General features: G+C 38.7%; 1 protein-coding gene across 20 annotated transcripts in view; it reads right to left on the bottom strand.

The window, feature by feature from the left end:
* The window catches only part of Dmd (dystrophin), a 2367748-nt gene that overhangs the window by 104074 nt on the left and 2243923 nt on the right, over positions 1-19751 (bottom strand). For all 20 annotated transcript variants that reach the window (XM_063279795.1, XM_063279798.1, XM_063279800.1 and 17 more), the window contains one exon: positions 15095-15169. In XM_063279795.1, the coding sequence (XP_063135865.1) occupies positions 15095-15169 (75 nt within the window). The remainder of the gene's footprint in view (positions 1-15094; positions 15170-19751) is intronic.

Genomic DNA, 19751 nt, shown 5'->3' with positions numbered 1-19751 from the left:
GATACACCTAAGCTCTGCTCTGAAATGTCAGTGCTTCCAGACAAAGAATCAATGATAATTAAGTGCCTCTCTCGCATACCTAAGGAGAAACAGCGCTGCAATTATAAATATAACTTCAAATGAAATGCATACAAGCCATTTCACCCAGTAAACAGTTTTCCCAATATAAAAGAAATGCAAACTTAGGGCTATAATGTATTTTACTAATTACTAATGGTGAGCTCTATTGCAATATCAATGAAAAATATGAAGGTTAATACTTATCCATCACATACTGTCTCTCTTAAAAGAGGAAAACAGAATACTGTGGAGTTTCCCTAGAAACAGGAAGATCCGATGGCAGAAGCAAGAGATAACTTCCATTATTTTTCTCCTGTGAGCAAAACTCTGTCCTCCCATCCCATGGACCAGTTTGCCTAAAATATACCTTACTTGCTTCCATATTTTATTTTGCTAAGGGTGGAACTCACGATCACACTTATCCCTACCACAGCCTCTTTTACTTTAAGATATAACCATAGGCTGCTTAATGTCAGCGACAATGTTTTAGAAAAACGTCCTTAAGTGATTTAATCATTGAGTGAACAGCACAGAATATAACTCCACAAATTAAGAGGTATACTACATTACTAAGCTCTATATTATGGGATCACTGTCATTGACTGCCCAAACATCTTTATACAATGCTCCACTGTATTCTAAAAAGAAAGATATGGAAGATATGGCTTTTTTGAAAATGAAATCGGAGACTATGTAAACTTGGATGTAGGAAGCTGGCAGACTGCAAGACCTACCTGAGAGTCAGATGGGCAAATAATGAAGAATAAAAAAAAAATGCAAACAGGCAGGAGGCTATACAGAAAGGGAGGCTAATTGGGGTCTACATAGGAGGCAGTAGGGAGGAACAGAGACATGGTACTAAGATTTTCATCATCGCTTTTGTCTGTGTGACATTCTGAGAGCACAAACGCTCACATTCAAGTAATGGAAAATTTCAGAAATATAGCATGCCAGTTTTGTTATTAAAACCATATACCAATATTCTTAATATATTTCTTTATGTATTGAAGGAAGGTATGAATTTTTTCTATTATTTTCTTTTTTGTTACTATATACTTTGTTATAACTATTTTGCTTTTGATCCAAAGATATAAAAACAGTATGAGTATGAATTTTTACACACACTTTTTATGGAGGGTCTAATTAACCCATGTGATGGTAAGAAAACAGTGAAATTACAGGAATTTCATTTCATTGGACCTAATGCCAACACAAGTGAACATGTAGGAAACACACAACAGAAAATTTATAGAGTATAAATAGCTCCAGAGGGGAGTGAGGCAATTGCTCTGAAATAACAGAAACAGAAGATGACACAGGAGACAAATACAGTATGATGTTCTCTGCTAAAACTGGATGTGGTTAAATACAGGACCAATGCATCACAGAAAACCATAGAACACATTTCCCCACACAAACATAGTAAGCAGAAAAAGAAAATTTTGTTTTCATGGAGGAATTTTTAAAAACATTCTATTTAAGCAGACAGAGAACATGCAACAGATCAGCAAAGAGGTGAGGAATGAATTATGGGCAATTGAAATGCACACACACACACACACACACACACACACACACAAACACTCTGGCGAGCGTGCAAGTGCTCACTGTTCAAACCAAACCTATTAAGAATACATGGAGGTTATTTTGGTGAAACTTTAAACAAAATGATGAGCTTATCCATAAATCTCAGTAAACAACTAGCAGAGGTTTTGTGAAACTCTTTTTTTTCTTGAAGTAAACAATTTACATTATATAAATATATACTATTATATGAAATACATGTACACATGCTCAAATGTGTGTGTATGTGTGAGCATAACCACACATGAATATAAGAGCTCTTGCTGCTTGTCAAGAGGACATGGGTTCAGTTTCTAGTACCCACATAGATGGGGACTCGAATACAACTCCAGGGATCTAATGTCGTCTTCTGAATCTTCAAGCACACCAGGCACATATGTGATACATACACATATACATGCAGACAATCAAATACATAAAATAAATAATTTTAAAATGTTTTCTTTCAAAATTACTTGAAAGAATTTTAAAATTTGGTTTATTTTTAATTATGTATACATGTGTGGGTACATGTGTGGGTATGAGCATGTGAGTCCAGATGGCCAAACAAGCAATGAGCCAGATCCCCTAGAGCTGGAGTTACATGTGGTTGTAAGCTACCCGATATGGATACTGGTCCTCTGCAAGAATGCTATGTGCTTTTAACCACTAAACCACCACCTTCGCATCTCCTCAAAAATACTTTAATGGAAAAAGAAGCTACAGTTTGATGCCATTAAAGAATAGAACTACATGGTGGTGTGTTCTTCATGCCTAAAGACTGTGGGACTAAAAGGATGTAGAGAGGGGAAAGAAATGACTCGTCTTCCGGTGTCTTATTTGCCATACAGATCTGGTTGAGCTAAGTCATCCCTTCTAGGTTGAAATATCAATTCCATGGTTTACATCCTGTCATTGGCCAAAGGGGTTCCATAGATTCTCTTCCCTCAAACTTCACAAACTATCTCAATAATATGATGGGTAAGGCCCTATTTCTGAAGACACGACTTTCTCATGTCATCAAACATGGAGAAATTGACGTGCTACATAACTAAAAGCTTCACCCCTACTGACTGATGTTTCTTGTGCTAGAAGGTACTTTGCATGCTACCAGAGGAGAAAAGTAAACAATTTCACCTAATTACAAGACTTGCCACTTACAACACAAACTAGCCTGCATGACAGCAGTAGCATAAATGTTATATGGGAATAACCATTTTGTTAGATTTAAGACCCACTCTATAAGATAGCAAACCATACATGACTGCTAAAATGGCCAACAACCCTAGTTTATATAGGGATGGATCTAAGAGAAAATCTACTAGTATTATTCTGCTAAAGGACCATAGAAATAAACCAGTTTCTGATGACATCTTGCTATACTAATAAATCAGTGCCTCATTCAACCCTCATCCCGAGAAAATATGTAGAGGGGAAGAGACCTTGAAGCATTCAGCCGTAACTGGGATGTCTTCATCAAACCCTTCCCTTCGAGGCTTTATATAGAAGGGGTCGAAAGATCGTGAGAGATAGAGCTGGTAGATGACTGTAAGCAAACACTGTCTTCCACACAACGGTACGGACACACAGATTAAACTGACAGAGACTACGGCAGCATGTCCAAAACTTGCACAGGTTCAAACCTGACAAAAGTCCCAGCATGAAGGAAAGTAGACACAAAGTCCTACCCCTAACCAATAAGTTGTCAAAGGGAAAATCAGTTTTGTTCAGTGGAATGACACTGGGTATATTGACCACAGTCCAGAGCAGGCTCCATGCCCAGGGAAAGTTGGCTAGTACAAAACAAACGCCAAGGTTGTTTGTGTGCCTTTTGTTTTGTTTTTGTCTTATTAAGTCTTTCTTTCTTTCTTTTATTGTTTGCTTGACTGTTTTGATTTTCATTTTTATTGTTTTTCCAGTTTTCTTTCCTTGAGAAAGAGAAAGAACACAAAGTAGAGTGTGAGGAGGAGCTGAAGGAGATAAAAGAATACGATCAGAAGATTGTATGAAAAAATTAGTAAGAATTAAAAATAAATAAATATACAACTATCAATTGCAGGCCTTTGTTTTAGAAGTCACGAAGAAGAAACCAGAAAGCTGTTTTACTTCCTGTGTCTTTGATAGAATTACAGATGCTTAGAACTGGGCTGGGGATTTAGCTCAGTGGTAGAGCGCTTACCTAGGAAGCGCAAGGCCCTGGGTTCGGTCCCCAGCTCTGGGAGAAAAAAAAAAAAGAAAAAGAAAAAACAGATGCTTAGAACTAAAAAACACATTTAAATGACATGGAAAGGGAGAGTAGTGGTCATCGAAAGGTCTTTACTTACTTTAGAGGAAAGGAAATTGCATCTGAATGCCATACTAGGAACTGGTGAGAGAAAGGAGAATCACCAGAAGTTGCTGAGAGAGGAAAAACTCCTACAGTCCCCACAGAAGCCCAAGCTGACAGTCTGAAGACTATGTGTTGAGAATCAGTAATAGTACAAGAACTGATGAACCTGCTGACTTTTCTGGCCCAGTGCACGGCAGCAGGAGAATTGCCGAGATAACACCATATATTTCCAAAGTTAACTTCCTGAGTGCATCTAACATGGTAGCAGAAACCAGCAACCCCAGCACTGGTGAGGTCAGAGCATCAGGAGTTCAAGGTTAGTCAAGTTTATAGGAAGTCAGCGCCAAGCCCTGGCTACATGAAACAATGTCTTAAAGAAATAAACAAACATATTCAGGGAGGGAACAGCTTGAAGAAAGATACTCCAGAGCCTGCCGCAGGCAGTGCTGCTATGATGGGTGAATGTGTGATGGAGAGATGGGACAAACAGAGTATACTGTGGAGAAAAGTGAGACTTGGCAATGGTGAGGAACAAGTGAATAGGAGGACCCTGTACAACCAATCACCTGAAACCACCATGATGTCCTTGCCTTGACTGGGTCATGTCTGGGTCAGTGGTCCTGCTGCATCTGGGGTCTATGTTGATGTCTATTGCTCAAGTTACCACTAATGGTCAGATGTCCGTGGTCTGGGCTGCTACTGGATACCATATGGGCATGTTGAGGGTCATGCTGCTGTGTGGAGGCACGCTGATCTGTGTGGCCTGTACTGCCACTTGAGGGATGGGAATATTCGGGCCCATGCTGCTGCCTGGGGGAGGCATGTCTGGGTTCATGGTCCTACTGCTGCCAGAGCCTGTGTGGATGTCCCAGGCCACTGTCCTGTGCTGATGTCCCAAAGTCATACAGATACTCCTGGACTGGTCTGTCATCTTAGGCACTGTGATGAGTCAGCCCTGCCCTTGCCTGGACAGTACAGAAGGCCTGGTCCTGGTTGCATGGTAGAGGATAAGCTAGGCTTCTCTAGGGCCAGAGAGAGAGAGAGAGAGAGAGAGAGAGAGAGAGAGAGAGAGAGAGAGAGCTGGCCCCATGCCTTTCTTTCCAGCTAAGGTATTGTGCGAGCAATTGCCTAGGCAGGCACAGGAGACCTGGCAAGCTGTCCAGCTCAGCTACAACTCAAGCCCAGATCCAGGGCTTTGAGTTGGCTCAACCCAATATCCCTCCCCACCTATGAACTGTTAGCTAGATCATGTGAAAGGGCCTGTCCTGCAGATGCAAAGGTGCAGGATCTCCATGACACAGGGTAACAGGATATCCTAAAGCAGTCCCAGTGAGGATCCAGTATTGATACTGTAGCAGAAGCCAGAGGCCTCAAACCAGACCAATGACTCATTGCAATGACTTACAAGTAAAGGTATGTGGACAAAAGGGTACATACTGTGGGACATACTGTGACACCACACCACATCTTCCACAAGATTTATTATTATTATTCGCTTATTTATTTTCTTTGGGGGGAGGAGGTTACAAGTCGGGAGGGCAGATACAAAGGGACTGGGCAATAAGTACGATTGGAGTACATGATGATGTGAAATTCAAAAAGAACCAATACATATCTTTTAATTATTCAGTGTATTTTTATGTAGTTACCTGTGGTATAATGGTTTTCTCAGAGGGCCTGAAGCTGGTTTGAGATACTTTACTAAAATATCAATAAAGTTCAATGGTCACAGCAATGAAATAAGTGACCTGTTGATATATAAAAATGGATTATCATTTACCTTATGTTGACTGGTACCATTAACACAGCCCACTTGTCTTGTTTCAGTAAGACTCATGATTGCTATGGTGTTTGGGGCTAAGTTTGAAGGAAGAGCATACATGGGTTATCAGTTTGCCCTCCTAGTTTGCCAAAGTGCTTGTGTTCATATCAGTGGATCTTGATTAGAGACAAAATATGCCTTGGTGTGGCTTTTGTTAAAAAAAATCACTGTCTCTGAAACAAGCTGTGGTGCAGCCAGTTGCTGTGATGCATATCCTATTTTGGTGTAGTTGGTCTATGGTAGCTGGTCCTGAAAAGAACTTTTGATTTGCAAGCAATGCTATTTGGCTCCTGAAGTCTTTCCTAACAACTGACTCTCTAACTGCCACTATCATTGGAGTTGGTGTCGGGAGTGAGAGTGTTTACAAGAGTCATAACCCATTCTTGACTTAAATATTACTAACTAATGCATTAATTAGAAAGAAAAATTGGTTATGCTGGTTGGCAAGCTACCCTTAGCTTATATTAGCTATAAGTAGTAGCTTATAGGCTTTGGGTTTCATTATGGATGAAAATTCCATTTTCTAGTGGTGTCTGGAATAAGAACTCAAATAGAAGAAGTTAACAAAACGGATTAGAATGGATCTGCATGCTGATATTAGGGCAGATGAAAACTGTAATTCTTAGCTGAATTAGCAAAGGCTAAAGGGGAGCCACAATCTCCTTCCACAGATTTTTACTTCCTCCGACCCAGGGATGGAGCAGCAAACAAAGGAATCTGAGCAACTATTAACTCTGAGAAATGGGCTACACCTGCGGGACCAAGTTACAATTAAGAGATAACTCTGCTGGAGGGAATAATGCCAGACCCAGTAGTTCCGATCTACAATACAGTCTCAATCACTGGCAATATTGCTATAGTGGTTAGTTTTTGTGAACTTAACACAAGCTCTCGTCATCTGGGAAGAGGCAACATCACTTGAGAAAATGCCTCTATCATATTAGCCTGTGGACAAGCCTGTGGTGAATTTTCTTTATTAATGTGACATGATTCAGCCAACTGTGGGCAGTGTCATTCCTGGGCAAGTGGTCCTGGGATGTACACAAAAACAAAGTGAACTGAGCAAGGCATTGAGATCAACCCAGTAAGCAATGTTCCTCTATGGCTTCCATTTCAGTTTCTGCCTTAAGGTCTTACTCTTAGTTACCTCAGTAATGGACTATGATCTAGGAGTTGAAAGATGAAACAATTAACACCCCCAGTAGCTTTTGGCCATGGTGGTTGTCACAGTAAGAGAAATCAAACTAATACTACTACAAAAACAAGGAAAGTAGGGATATTGAAACGCAAACACATACATTCTATAGGGATCAATGGAATGGATTATGTCTTTCCAGTATCAAGCCTAACTCAAGATATCACAAAGCTTTGGTTGCCTAGAGGGCAGAACAACCCAATCTCTGTTCTCATTAGAGCAAGGGTTATTACCGTCGGTAATGGACTAAAAGGAAGCCCTGAAATATTTTATCTTGCTACCACTATCAACAAGGACCAACACAATGGCTAAGTCCAAAGGAAATACTTGTACAAATGTTGGTGAAAGGGCTAGGATTTGGATGAAAGCCAATGGCAAAGGGAAAGAAAGTGAGACTGATGCTGAGAGGCTAAGGAAGCCACCAAAGCATGTCTTTTTCCCATAAGAGGAAATATAATGCAATATTGGTATCTATGAGAAAGAATACACTCTTATCTTTGACTCACATCTGCTTTAGGTTGAAAGGCTTCATTACATCCTCACCCTTTTAATAGTGAGGTTGATAGCCAGTGAGTCAAATACCACGAATAAAAGAATGATAGCTCTGCCTGTGACCCACACTTCATGAAACAACATTAAATATGCCTATGTTGTTTGGCTCCTGATTCATAGGATATATTAGTTACTAAGCATGTGTACTAGAAAGTATACCATAAGAATATTTATACAGTCAGGTATTGAGAAGAGTGATTTCTCACAATCTTAATGAACAATATGGCTATTAATCATGACAATGAAAATTTAAGAACAGTATTGGGAATACAGTAAAAGGGTTGCGTGTTGTGCATTATCTGCTATAGTATTGCATGGCAAAAATGTTTCCTGCTCCTTTACTGTGTGTGAAAATCTGTAAGTGGGCAGAGGGATAATCTGAACACCTGGATCACTGAGACAGCATTATGTTTAATTAGGTGGGACTACCTTCCTAAGAATGAAACTCGGAAGTCTAATGTGAATTATAGACATTTCCATGTCATTCCAAAGCTACATTCCACTTAGGAATGACTGTTAGTCTTACGATTTTAGCCTAGGAGAGAAAAAAATTTTGTGCCTCAATTTTAATTCTTTTTTAAAATATTAGCACATTTATTTAATTTAGTCAAGCAGGGAATGCCTGTGCCATAGTCCATGTGTGGAGATCATAGAACCTGTGGTTATTTTCTTCCATTAAGTGATTCCCTAGGATGAAACTCCAGTCATTAGTTATGGATGGGTACACGTGCCTTTACTGGCTTGTCCATCTACCTGGCCCTTTCTAGTCCCTTCAATATTTGTCATAACAGCCACAATACATTTGGTAGAGCAAAGTACTGGGAGAGTTGAAATAGAAGACACTTGGAACTTCCAGGGTTTGGGCCTGGATATGCTAGGTGAATACTTTTCTCTTCTGGGAGCTTGCATAGCACCTTCAGCACTATGAAAGCTATCCAGTAATGGATGAAGCTTCCAGATCTGCACCAGCTTGATTTGATGTTCTATGACTCAAGAATGTGGCCTCACAAAACATGCCCACTGGTACAATAGTGGTATGAACATCATGGGAGTAATGAGCCACTTTCTGATTGGATTCAAGTCCTAGCCTACATGATAAAAAGCCATACCTTGTACTACTAACAGGTCAAGAAATTATGGCTAAGCAGAACATAGGCCCTAGGAGAGACTCAATTACCATTATGGTGTTAAACTAACGTAGTATTAAACTAAACCCTAATGGCTTTAGTTTATACCCATGGATCTGTGCAGCTCTTAACCCTCATCTGAGGGTATTCTGTTTTCTGTAAATAGTAATTAACATAAAGACCCCAAAATGGCCAAGGTACAAAGAGTAAGAGACTACACAATTCTCAATCCTAAAAGATATACAGTGTACTCCTTCTCCCAAGGCCCAGGGATCATTGCCAAAGAGAGTACAGAAAGATTATCTAGAGTAGGGGGTAATGGATGACTGCTCAGAAACATGTTCTGGGACACAGAAGAGCAGCTGCACATAATGAATTCACAGACATGGTGGCAGCACACACAAAATCTTTACAAGCTTAACCCAGACCCAACCCCAGCATGGAGAAGAGAGTTGGGCACACAATCCCTCCCCTAGCTATGGAATGAGTGGCAAATTGTTAGCTACTGGGAGGAGAGACATTCTCCTCCAGGTCTTCTACAGTACAGTGAAAGACCATACATTCAAGAATATTTGGGAATCACAAATTACACTTGAGAGTTAAAAAAAAAGAAGGAAGAATAAAAGATCACACAACACACAATGTTGCGTGGGTAGAAAAGGAATGAACAGACTTGGGATGAAGTGGGGGAGGGGAGTAAATATGCCCAAAACAAGTAGAAAACCTGAATCCCTGAAAGAACTAACATTTAAAAAAGAAACTTGTAAAAATCAGAAGCTGGACTAGAAATGCATAGCCAGCTAGAATTTACTCTTAAATAGTAAAGGTTAATTGATGAAAGAGCTGTTCTAGTCCTAGTGTAAGGACAATACTTTGAATGTTTCCAATTCCAGGAAAAAAAATGACAAATATGGAAAGGTGCCTAGAATAATGGGCAAATAAAAATAGTCATTACGGGATAATGGAGCCTACAAAGAAGTCTTTGATAGCACAACATTAGAAGTGAAGACCAACCAGTTCTTTCACTGTTGTGAAACTCATGGACATCAGAGAGACTTACAAGACCTCAGTCCTCAGAGCTTAAGTTTATTACAAGATATATGGGTGTTACCACAGAACCTCTATCTCTTTGAGGTGCTAACATCTGTAAAGTAATATACTTTTAAAAGCATTGTTTGCCATGTCTCCAAGTTATTGTAAATTCTTACCTAACTGAGATATGACCTCTACCTTACATGAAAAATTGTGTGTGTGTGTGTGTGTGTGTGTGTGTGTGTGTGTGTGTGTGTGTGTAGATAAGGGGGGGAACAGATTCTTGGGAGCCCTTGTTGTGAGGCATTATATGGTTGAGGATCCATATCCTGCATTTAGTGCTATTGTGATGCACTTTTTATGGCAATAAATTATACATGTATAAGCCATGATATTATGGGTTCCTGTGAGTCTTCAATACCAATCTAACCCTGCCTAATGCTTTCTATAGCCATGTTTAGTTTACTATTAGATGGTAAGTTCCATTTACATGGAAGAAAGCACATTTTTCACTTTGTCTTAGTAAAGGCAAATGCAGAAGTCTCAGCTTTCTTAAGACAATTTGATTCTGTACCACATGACTATAATTTAGGATTTCACTCCTAAACAGAGGCAAATTATCCTCAAATTCTTCTTGCATGGAAAATAGTCACTATCAACTGTTACCTATTTAGGCCTGTGGTTCTCTTCAAACCCCTACATAAAAATAAACTAAGTATGCTTGCTTCGTTAAGTGCATTTTTTTCTTCCGCTCTTGAGATTTGATTATCTTTTTTAATTAGAGAAAATACACACTTATGGAGTACCATCGGAAACGGGGAAGAAAGGAAAAGCCTATATTATCTTCTTCATACTTGCCCCAAGCTCTCAGCCATATAAACCAGCCCGCAAATCCTTTTTACTAAGATTTCCAATTTATCTTTGCAGTTCTATCGACTTTAACTTTTACTCACAATGCCCAGAAAAGCCCTACAGACCATGCAACATTAACAGTGATTATAAAGTGAGGGGCATTGTAAGCCAATGGTCATGTTCATAATGTAATAAGTAGCATATTCTCTGTCTATAGTAGATAAAATGTGTTATTTGGTTTATTGCAATATTGAACTTTGATAGGAAAGTTTTTTTTAAAAAAAATCAATCGCTTTATAGAGGTGCCTAAGTATGTTTCGCAAGGCATCTGTAATTCAATCTCTTCACTGGCATCAAGAAATCATTGAGATAACATCACTAATTTCCATTAATGTAAGACATAGTAGAAGCAGGCATTGGTAGGAAAAACTAGCCAGGGCAAGTTTCACTTGCTGTAGACCAAGGACAATAGCTCTTTATCAGGCTCTTGCAGGCATAGAAATAAAAAAAAAAAAAAGAACTAGAAGATAAACCTAAGCAAATACAAATTTTAGAGGAAGTTCTTAAATCACCTATTGAAAACTCACTAAGGAATTGGACCACACATGTTTTTTTCAAAAGTAAATGGATTGGCCAAACTTTTCACTCTGTTCTCACTGCACATGGGGCCATAGTCTGCATGGCATTATCCTTGCATTCTTAAGAATTCAGTACCTAATTTAGATAAATACACTCTAATTTTGCTATCCTTGATTTTTTTTCAAATAAGAGTGAAGTTCTGAAAAGAAATGCTGAGAATTTCAAATCTGCTTAAAAGTGAAATTCAACAAAATCATCCTACATTCAGAGCTTAAGTTTATTACAAGGTTATCACCTCAAATGGCTAACATGTTTTTTTATACAATATCTAACTCCTCCACGTCCCTCGTGTTTATCAAAATTTTTCACATACAGAGAAATAAAAGGCAATGAATAGGACTCTTTCACCATAAAAACTGAATAATGTTCAGATGGTTCTCAGGCACTTATGGAAAGGTATAACAGTCATAAGAGACATTTGAGACATCTCCGCTTAGTCTTTTCTGAGTTTTGTCATAGTATAACCTGGAACAGCTGGCTACCTCCTTTGAACTTTTGGGATCTTACAGGAATATTCTATAGCACTTTATAACAACCAGTTCATAATTCTCCTTTTTATCAAAGGAAAGCAGTATCTCTGGGATGGGGCAGGGTCAAGAGAAGAAAAAACGACAGAAGACTTTCTCTATTCAGCCCCTTGACTTCACCCCGCCCTAAACTCCTTTGTGCCTGCTATGGTTCATTAACCAGGTCCCCAAGGAAATCCTAGGCATGGGGAGCCTTTTATTAACTACTTAAACTTGGCAGCTATACACCTGAAAATGATAACTTCAGGCTATAAGCTCCGTAAGGCAATGGAATCTTCCATTGGCTTTCATCCATGTATTCATTCTATGAAAACAGAAAGCTTTACTCTCCGCCCAGTTCTGTGTTAAGCATTGGAAATCCCAATATGAAAAGAAATGAGCCTACCTGATTCTTCTCAATAATTTCACTTCTAGGGCACTTACATCTCTATATGACAACTACATACCAGTGGTTCCTTGACTACTGGTCAGTAGTAGCACCCACTTTTGAGAACCTCTGGGTTGGACATCTTTGTCCCCAAAGAACTTTAGTGGCCAAGGTTTATGATCATTCAGCGTTTCTCAGTTCTGTTCCCAATTTGGAGTGATTTTAATATTAGCATGGATGACCCATACGTAACCATAGCTTCTCAATATCTTAACTTTCTCTTATACCTCCATGACAATTCGCACCTAATTCACCTTGTCACTTATGTAAAAGACCTAACCACTTAAAACAGTTTCACTTTGGAAATATCTTGGTTGTAAGTCTAGCCTTTAACAGCTGAGTCATCTCTCCAGCCCTCCACTTTGGAAATAGTGTTCAGCAATGTCTCCTTCTTGAACACAGCTTCATGGTTTTCAGTTCCTTCAACTAACTTTTCCTATCTTACTTTGCTGCTTGATACTTTCCCCCTAACTGCTAAATTCTACTTAAATTCATAGCTTCCCCTACTCAACATAGTCCTGAAATTCAAGATTCTAACCACCCTTTTACCCAAGTCCTTAGGCTCCCCCCACCTGACTGTTATCTGCCTGTTCTAGAACTGAAGGGTGCAGCCTCTGACCTGGGTACTGCTAGAGAAGAGTCACACCTCTAGGGACTGATGCTGTTGTAATATACTCAGCCGCTTGAGCTTCCTAATGCTGGTTTTTATCTTAGCCACGTTCTTGTTCCCCACAAAGACAAGGCCAGTGTTAGCTTTACTACCTTTCACTGTTAATTGTGTCACAGGGCTTCTCAAACACCGCACAGACAATATTTGACTTTAGACAGTTTTCCACTACCTTCCTGCTGCCGTGTTTCTTCATTACCTAGAACTTGCATGTATCCTTCTCTCTGGTGCAGAAAATAGCAGGGAGGTGTCTAGGCCACCTGCCCGTATCTTGCCCTTTTTATCCTCTCCTCTTAATCCATTAATTTTTAATTTCTCAGTCATCTCTAATTTATTACAACCCCTCTTTCCTCCCCTTTTAACTAAATGTCTGTAAGAATAGGCAGATGCCAGTCATCTATACTTTTGGTTCATTTTTAAACTGCTCAGTGTATTACCTTCACCAAAGTTATTAAGGCTCTCTTTGATGCTATATATGATGGGTACTGTCACCACCACCATCTGACTTTAATGACAGATCCTGTTTTTCTTCTCATGGCACTACAACATCTTGTATCTTCCTACTGAACTCCCAGCCATGCCTTTATACTCATTTGTCTTGGTTGCTCATCTCTGACTTAAATGATAATCTCTCTCTCTTTCTCTCTTCCTCTCTCTCTCTCTCTCCCTCCCCCCTCTCTCTCATCTCTCTCTCTCTGCCTCCCTCTCTCTTCCTCCCTCCCTCCTTTCCCTGTTACTGTACTATCTTAACCTTTCCACGCTTACAACTGCTAATATTTTTTATAGTTCTCCTTAGTAGTGTACATTTTACCAAGCTCTGCTATCCAAGCTCACTATTCACAAGCCACTGAAGTTTAGATCACAAGTCTACCTCCTATATATTGAAATGCGCCTCCATTCCCATTTAGGCTACCATATTGCTGGTTTCAATTCTATAATAGATCTCTTTCCTGTCCGTGGTTTAACCCTTCAATTCATGCTTTCTTTCACAGTCAGAATGGCTTTTCTGAGTGAAAATTCAGCCATGACATCCCCTTGCCAAAATCTCTTAAATGGCTCCCACTGACCTCTAAAGTCTTTAACTTACGTTTAAAAAAGCTCTTCACAATCTGGTTCTCTCTCCAGCCTAATATTTGATAATAGCCCTCCTTGGAATTCTGCACAGTAGTCATGCTGAAGTAATTTTGGTTCCTGAGTACTTTCTGCTCTCTTTAGGCTCCAGGCCTGAAAATACTGCCTTCTCTCTGAATGACTAGAACATTCTTCCTCGAGTGAGCTCTACCTATGTTTCTGGATCTACACGGCTTAGATAACACCATTTCCCATGAACATTCTCTGAACTTCACTGCACAAAGCCAATGGTCATAGTGTGTCATTGTTCCAGGGCTACCAAACTAAATATGACAATCAAACTATCTATTCACTTGTCCTCAGTGCCTCAGTCTGGAAATGGAGACAATAATCACTGTTTATATCAGTCGTAATTATAATGCGATACTCAAGATTTTAACATGTTGATGACTTTCATGTACATTTCTGTGAGTCCCCAGATTTTCATATATACCTTGGGCATCCCTCATTACATCATAAATTCTTTTTAGGTAGTTAGTGTGTGTGCCAACCTATTTCATGGGCATATCCTTAATGCATATTGACACTTAAACAATATTATCCATAATTCATTTTGTTGATGTAATATCCATGTAACAAAAGTATCCTTGTCACACATCAACATTTTTACAAACATACATGATTTTTAAAAATAATCTAGTCAAGCATGATGTTGCTGCCTTTAACCCCAAGAGTTTGAGACCATCCTGGCCTACAGAACTAGTTCTAGGATAGCCAGGGCTACACACAGAAACCCGGTCTGGGAAAATTAAGATCCAATCATCTTTCTTCTATCATAATATCCATTTGAATAATAGCATTAAAAAAGACACACATCTGTGAACTTGGTTCTGATAGCATAGCCATAATCCTCTAATACTAAATGCCCTTTATAAAATGAAGATATAATGGGAAAGAGGGAGGTAATGTAACTTTCACAAAGGTGAATGTGGGTGCAAATGTGACTCATTGCATAAACAAAATTTATTACTATCTTATCAGTTTGACAATGTGTGTTGAGCACATGCAGAGATAGCTCTCATCCAACATAATAGTCTAGGTAGATACTAAGCCAAACACTTTAAAGAATGAATTTTATCTGGCAAAATGACCTTGTAAAAAATCTCCAGGCCCTTTTCTTTGAGCAAAGAAAAAAATGTATCAAAGCCTTCAAATAGTGGCTCATACTTACAGCAAAGGGCCTTCTGGAGTCTTCTGAGCTTCATGGCAGTCCTATAAGCGGAGAACCTGACATTATTCAGGTCAGCTGAAGAAAAAAAGGAGGAAAACAAAGATCATGTGTCATTTCATCAGAAAGCACAGAGGAAATCCCCGATGACTTGCCAACAACTACAAAAGTCACAATAATAGGCTAGAAAGAATACCTGTGCTTATGTGACAAGATTTATAAGGCAAAATTCTGTTCATTTAGGGTTAAGGAAAAAATCTATGTGCCCTTCACCCCTGAGTGAAGCTTGGGTCTGTGAAGGACTGCAGCAGCAGAGCCTGCAGGCCATTCATGCACTGCTAGCTCCCAAGAGTGAAACAGAGGACAAGATCGTGCTCTTTTCAAGATTGTAATCTGGATCTTCTGTAGGAAATGTCTGCTGCACATGAGTAAAGGAAAGGAAGGATTATATTGCTGACATTGCTATGAGAACTGAAAACTCGAGAATCAGTATTACAACTTTTATTATAAAAGGGACATGTGTTTACTGTAGAAAAGAAAGAAATGAAAGAAATTTATAAAACCGAATATATCAAAACAACCCATAGATGCAGGGCACACACTGTTTAGCAATCTAAGCATGTTTATATACTCTGTATTTGTTTGTTTTAATATATTATTTTAAGGAAAACCAATTTCAACATTTGTGAAAAGTTGACCAATAATTGCACATAGTTGCCATGGACAATCTGCTGTCTGAGGTAAAAAAGCACATAACGCTATGATTAAATTTAGTAATTAGCATCTATTCCCAAGAATCACTGTTTTTGTAGTGAGAACACCTAATATCCATCTAACTTCTTTGAATTTTCAAGAATATAATATACCATTGTTAATTATAGTCACAATACAATAAAATAATTTCTTTCAATTTTTTGGGAATTCTATGAGCACTCGACATCATTCAATGTCTCCCTTTCTTTCCTCCAAACTGTCCCGTGTTTCCCCAAATTTCTCTCTCAAATATATGATCCTCTTTAATTATTTTTACAAAACATATTTTTGAACTTCTTCCTGCTAAATGTATTTTTGTAATCTTGGACTAGCAACTAGCTTTATAGTCATTTTACTTTTATTATTTAGAATAGTTTTCAATTTTAACTACATTTTAATCATATTCTTCTCTTCTCCCAATTCCTTCTAGATCTTCTCCTCCTCCTCCTCACCCACCCAACTTTAAGTTCTTTGTCAAAAAGCAAAAACCCAATATAACAAGAACCCCCATCAAATAAAATGAAGCCGAAAAAATTAAACCACACAAAAAGAAAAGCCACCAAACCATAACCAAATAAAAACACACAAATCAAACTGTGGAGTTCATTATAAGTTTGTCAATTACTCCCAAACATGAGGCCTGCTGGGTAGTTGTTGATATATCCACTGTTACTCTATTGGAGAAGACTGATTTTCTCTCTCTCAGCAGATATAAGTCACGTGTATTAACCTTCACCCTGCTGTCTAGGATTTCATTCATCCATCCATTTATTTTTAAAATTATAATAAAATCAAATATAGTATCCTGGTGTCCTCCATGCCCTGTGGCTCTTACACTCTTTCTGCCTTCTCCTCTGGAGGTTTTCTGAGCTCCAAGGGGAGGGAGTTGACGGGGACAACTCATGTAGAGCTGTGTGTTCCAAGGTGTCTCTGTCTCTCCATCTTTGTCTCTTCTCTCTCTCTCTCTCTCTCTCTCTCTCTCTCTCTCTCTCTCTCTCTCTCCTTCTCCCTGTATAGTATCTAGTTGTGTGTCCCTGTATTTGTTGCCATTGGCTGTGGGAGAAAGGTTCTCTGACGATTAGCTTTATACTCTAAGGTATAATTCCAATATTCAGCATGGAGTAACAACTTGACAATTTAGCCTACTGTTTTCTACAGCCACCTGGCTGTAAGTTCCTAAAAGTCATCTAACAGGAGGCTATATTTGGACAATGCCCTTATTCAAGTCTGCACAAGCCTTATTAGTTATATTTCTTTTTTAGAGTTTCTATGTATGTATGTTTCAGAAGCTCAGTTCCAAAAGGCTTCTTGAAGAAAAGAATCCTGCCACCTGTCCTATTTCTTAGCAACTTGATGAACAACTGCTCTCTTAAAAAACAGTTCCAGTGCAGCCTGAGAACTGACTGACAGACCAAGTGAGTAAATGAACAAAAGGGAGACAGCATAGCTAACAGTCACAGATAAATGCTATCTGTAACACTAATTCTAGCGTGAGGAAACAGAAATACTTTAATCTCTATCTAAGTCACCTGGATCAACATTATTAACTCTGTGGTCTCTGCAGAAACCAAACATACAGAAACCAAACCTACATTTAAATTAGAGAGAAGAAAAGAATATCTGTAAGTTATTTTAAATCATTCAGCATATTTTTAAAAAAAAAACTGCTAATACCAAATAATGACAGGAATGTGGAACAACTAGAGTACTTCCTCTGTTGTTGGTAGGAACAGAAAACAGTACAATGTTGGAGGCACCTAGGAACACACGTTACATTAGCAGTTTAATTTTTTCTTTAACGGTTTATTTATTTTTACTTAATGTGTATGAGTGTTTTGCCTGCACGTATGTCTGTATATCACATGTGTATCTAGAGCCTACAGAGAACAGAATAGGAGGTCAGATCCCTCGGAACTGCAGTTATGAGCCATCATGCGGTTGCTAAGAACTGAACCTAAGTCCTCATCAAATGCAGGAAGTGCTCTTAACCTCTGAGCCAGCCAGCCAGCCTCAATTTTCGTTCAGTATGAAATAAAATATACATATATCTTATGATCCATGTTCATAGATATTTACATAAAAATACATGTTCACATAAAGATTGGAACATGAAAGTTTTATTTATGCTTTATTCATCACATCCCCAAACTGGAAACAAAGCAACCAAATTCCAAATAAAAAACCTGTGCTAGTCACATAATAGATAGTGACATACAATAAAAGGAAAATAACTACTGAGAATGTAACAAAAACCAATCTGAAATCCATGCAACTGCTTTACATAATAAATTTACATAAATGGCAACCTACTGTAGCATACAAGTGGAAAATTTTACTCATAGGAACCCATAGATAACATCTAGGTTTTTCCAGTATGCATTTTGATTGGTGTAGTCTTCATGTGACTGTAAGTTTGCCAAAAATCATATACTTAGAATGGAAGTATTTTATGGTGTTTAAATTACACTTTAGTAAGGTCAATTGTAATAGTTTAAAAAAAAAACCTTCATGTAGACTGTATAACATGATCTATGAGTGTGTTAGTTTATGCTACACTGTAGAGGTGGTCAGTTGTCCTAATCAGGAATGCATACTCCAGGGGTGGCTGGCCAGCAATTAATCAAATGCCTTACTCAAGAAGTGGCCACTGTAAACTTCTGCAGCTATATTTAGTTCCCATTACACCAGGGATTTCATTAATTATCATAATTAATGTTAGATGGGCTCATATTCATATTAGTGGTAAGCAAATTATGAACACTGTTAAAGATCATTTAGAAATAGTACCTGCCTTTATAGTAACAGGGTCAAAGACCATTCTAGCAGGTTCTACTTTTTTAGAATGCTACCCTAAGTTAGACTCAATACTAACAGCGTCTGTATGGATTCTTGGTTGCCTGAGAGTCCTTTCTTTGAGACCAATGGTTTTTCAAATTTGAATAGACCTGGAGGGCTACTTTGAAAACACAGATTTCCCAGTCTCCCACTCTAGACTCCCTGAATTCCATAGGTCTGGGCTAGAGATTAAGACTCTATTTCTAACCAATTTCCACGTACTGCTGATGCTCATGGTCCATGGAACATACTGTTCAGGACCGTTATGTAGGACTATGGTCTACCCAGACTCACCAAAAGCATTAAGACAGCACAGCTTTATTTTGGCCATGCTGATGTTACAAGCTGGAAGGGATTTGGTACCTGGTGTCTAATGTTCCTGTGTTCTTTGAGCACCCACCTTCATTAGAATCTAGCAGCCAAGACAGAAACAAAAAGGAAACTGTCAGGTGCATTCTTATGATCCTTTATTCTCTCTAACCAACACCATCATGATTTTTGCTCCTTAACCTCTTTTCCCCAGCCATCATTGTTTAACTTTGAAGGTGCTCTGATTGACATCTATGTAAGAGTTCTCTTGTGGCATTAAATGGATCCCCATCCTCCCTCCAGCAATCTAAGCTTTTTCCTACATTTACCAGTATGGAACTTACACACCTATGATTGAGGCTCTCAACTAATATAAAATTATCTGTGGAAAGACACAGAAACATACTTTGGGTGAAATACAGGCCCTGTTTCCCTTAAGAACAGCCAGTTTATAAGGCATGAACCTCCAATCTTACATTTCCTTTTGTGCATTTATTTATAAAAGTGTTTCATGAGAGGGAACCATACATGATGTATATAACTGGTGCCACCCAGTTATCTCAGTAGAAAACACTAGCACACCCTACCCCCTTTCTCCTAATCCTCCTTTTCAACAGACTCTCAACTCGATTTCCTTCTTCACTCTTCCTGATGTACAATCAAAGACTGTCTCTTATGGTTCGAATTCCATTCCCTCTTCCAATTTTCCTGGCTCTGTTCAGAATTCCAAACAAAAGGGCCAAATGAGGTCAGGCACTCCATC

The sequence above is a fragment of the Rattus norvegicus genome, chromosome X (assembly GCF_036323735.1).
Source record: "Rattus norvegicus strain BN/NHsdMcwi chromosome X, GRCr8, whole genome shotgun sequence".
Classification (NCBI taxonomy): domain Eukaryota; kingdom Metazoa; phylum Chordata; class Mammalia; order Rodentia; family Muridae; genus Rattus; species Rattus norvegicus.
Note: the sequence above shows the minus strand (reverse complement) of the source record. Positions and strands in the feature narration are given on the sequence as shown.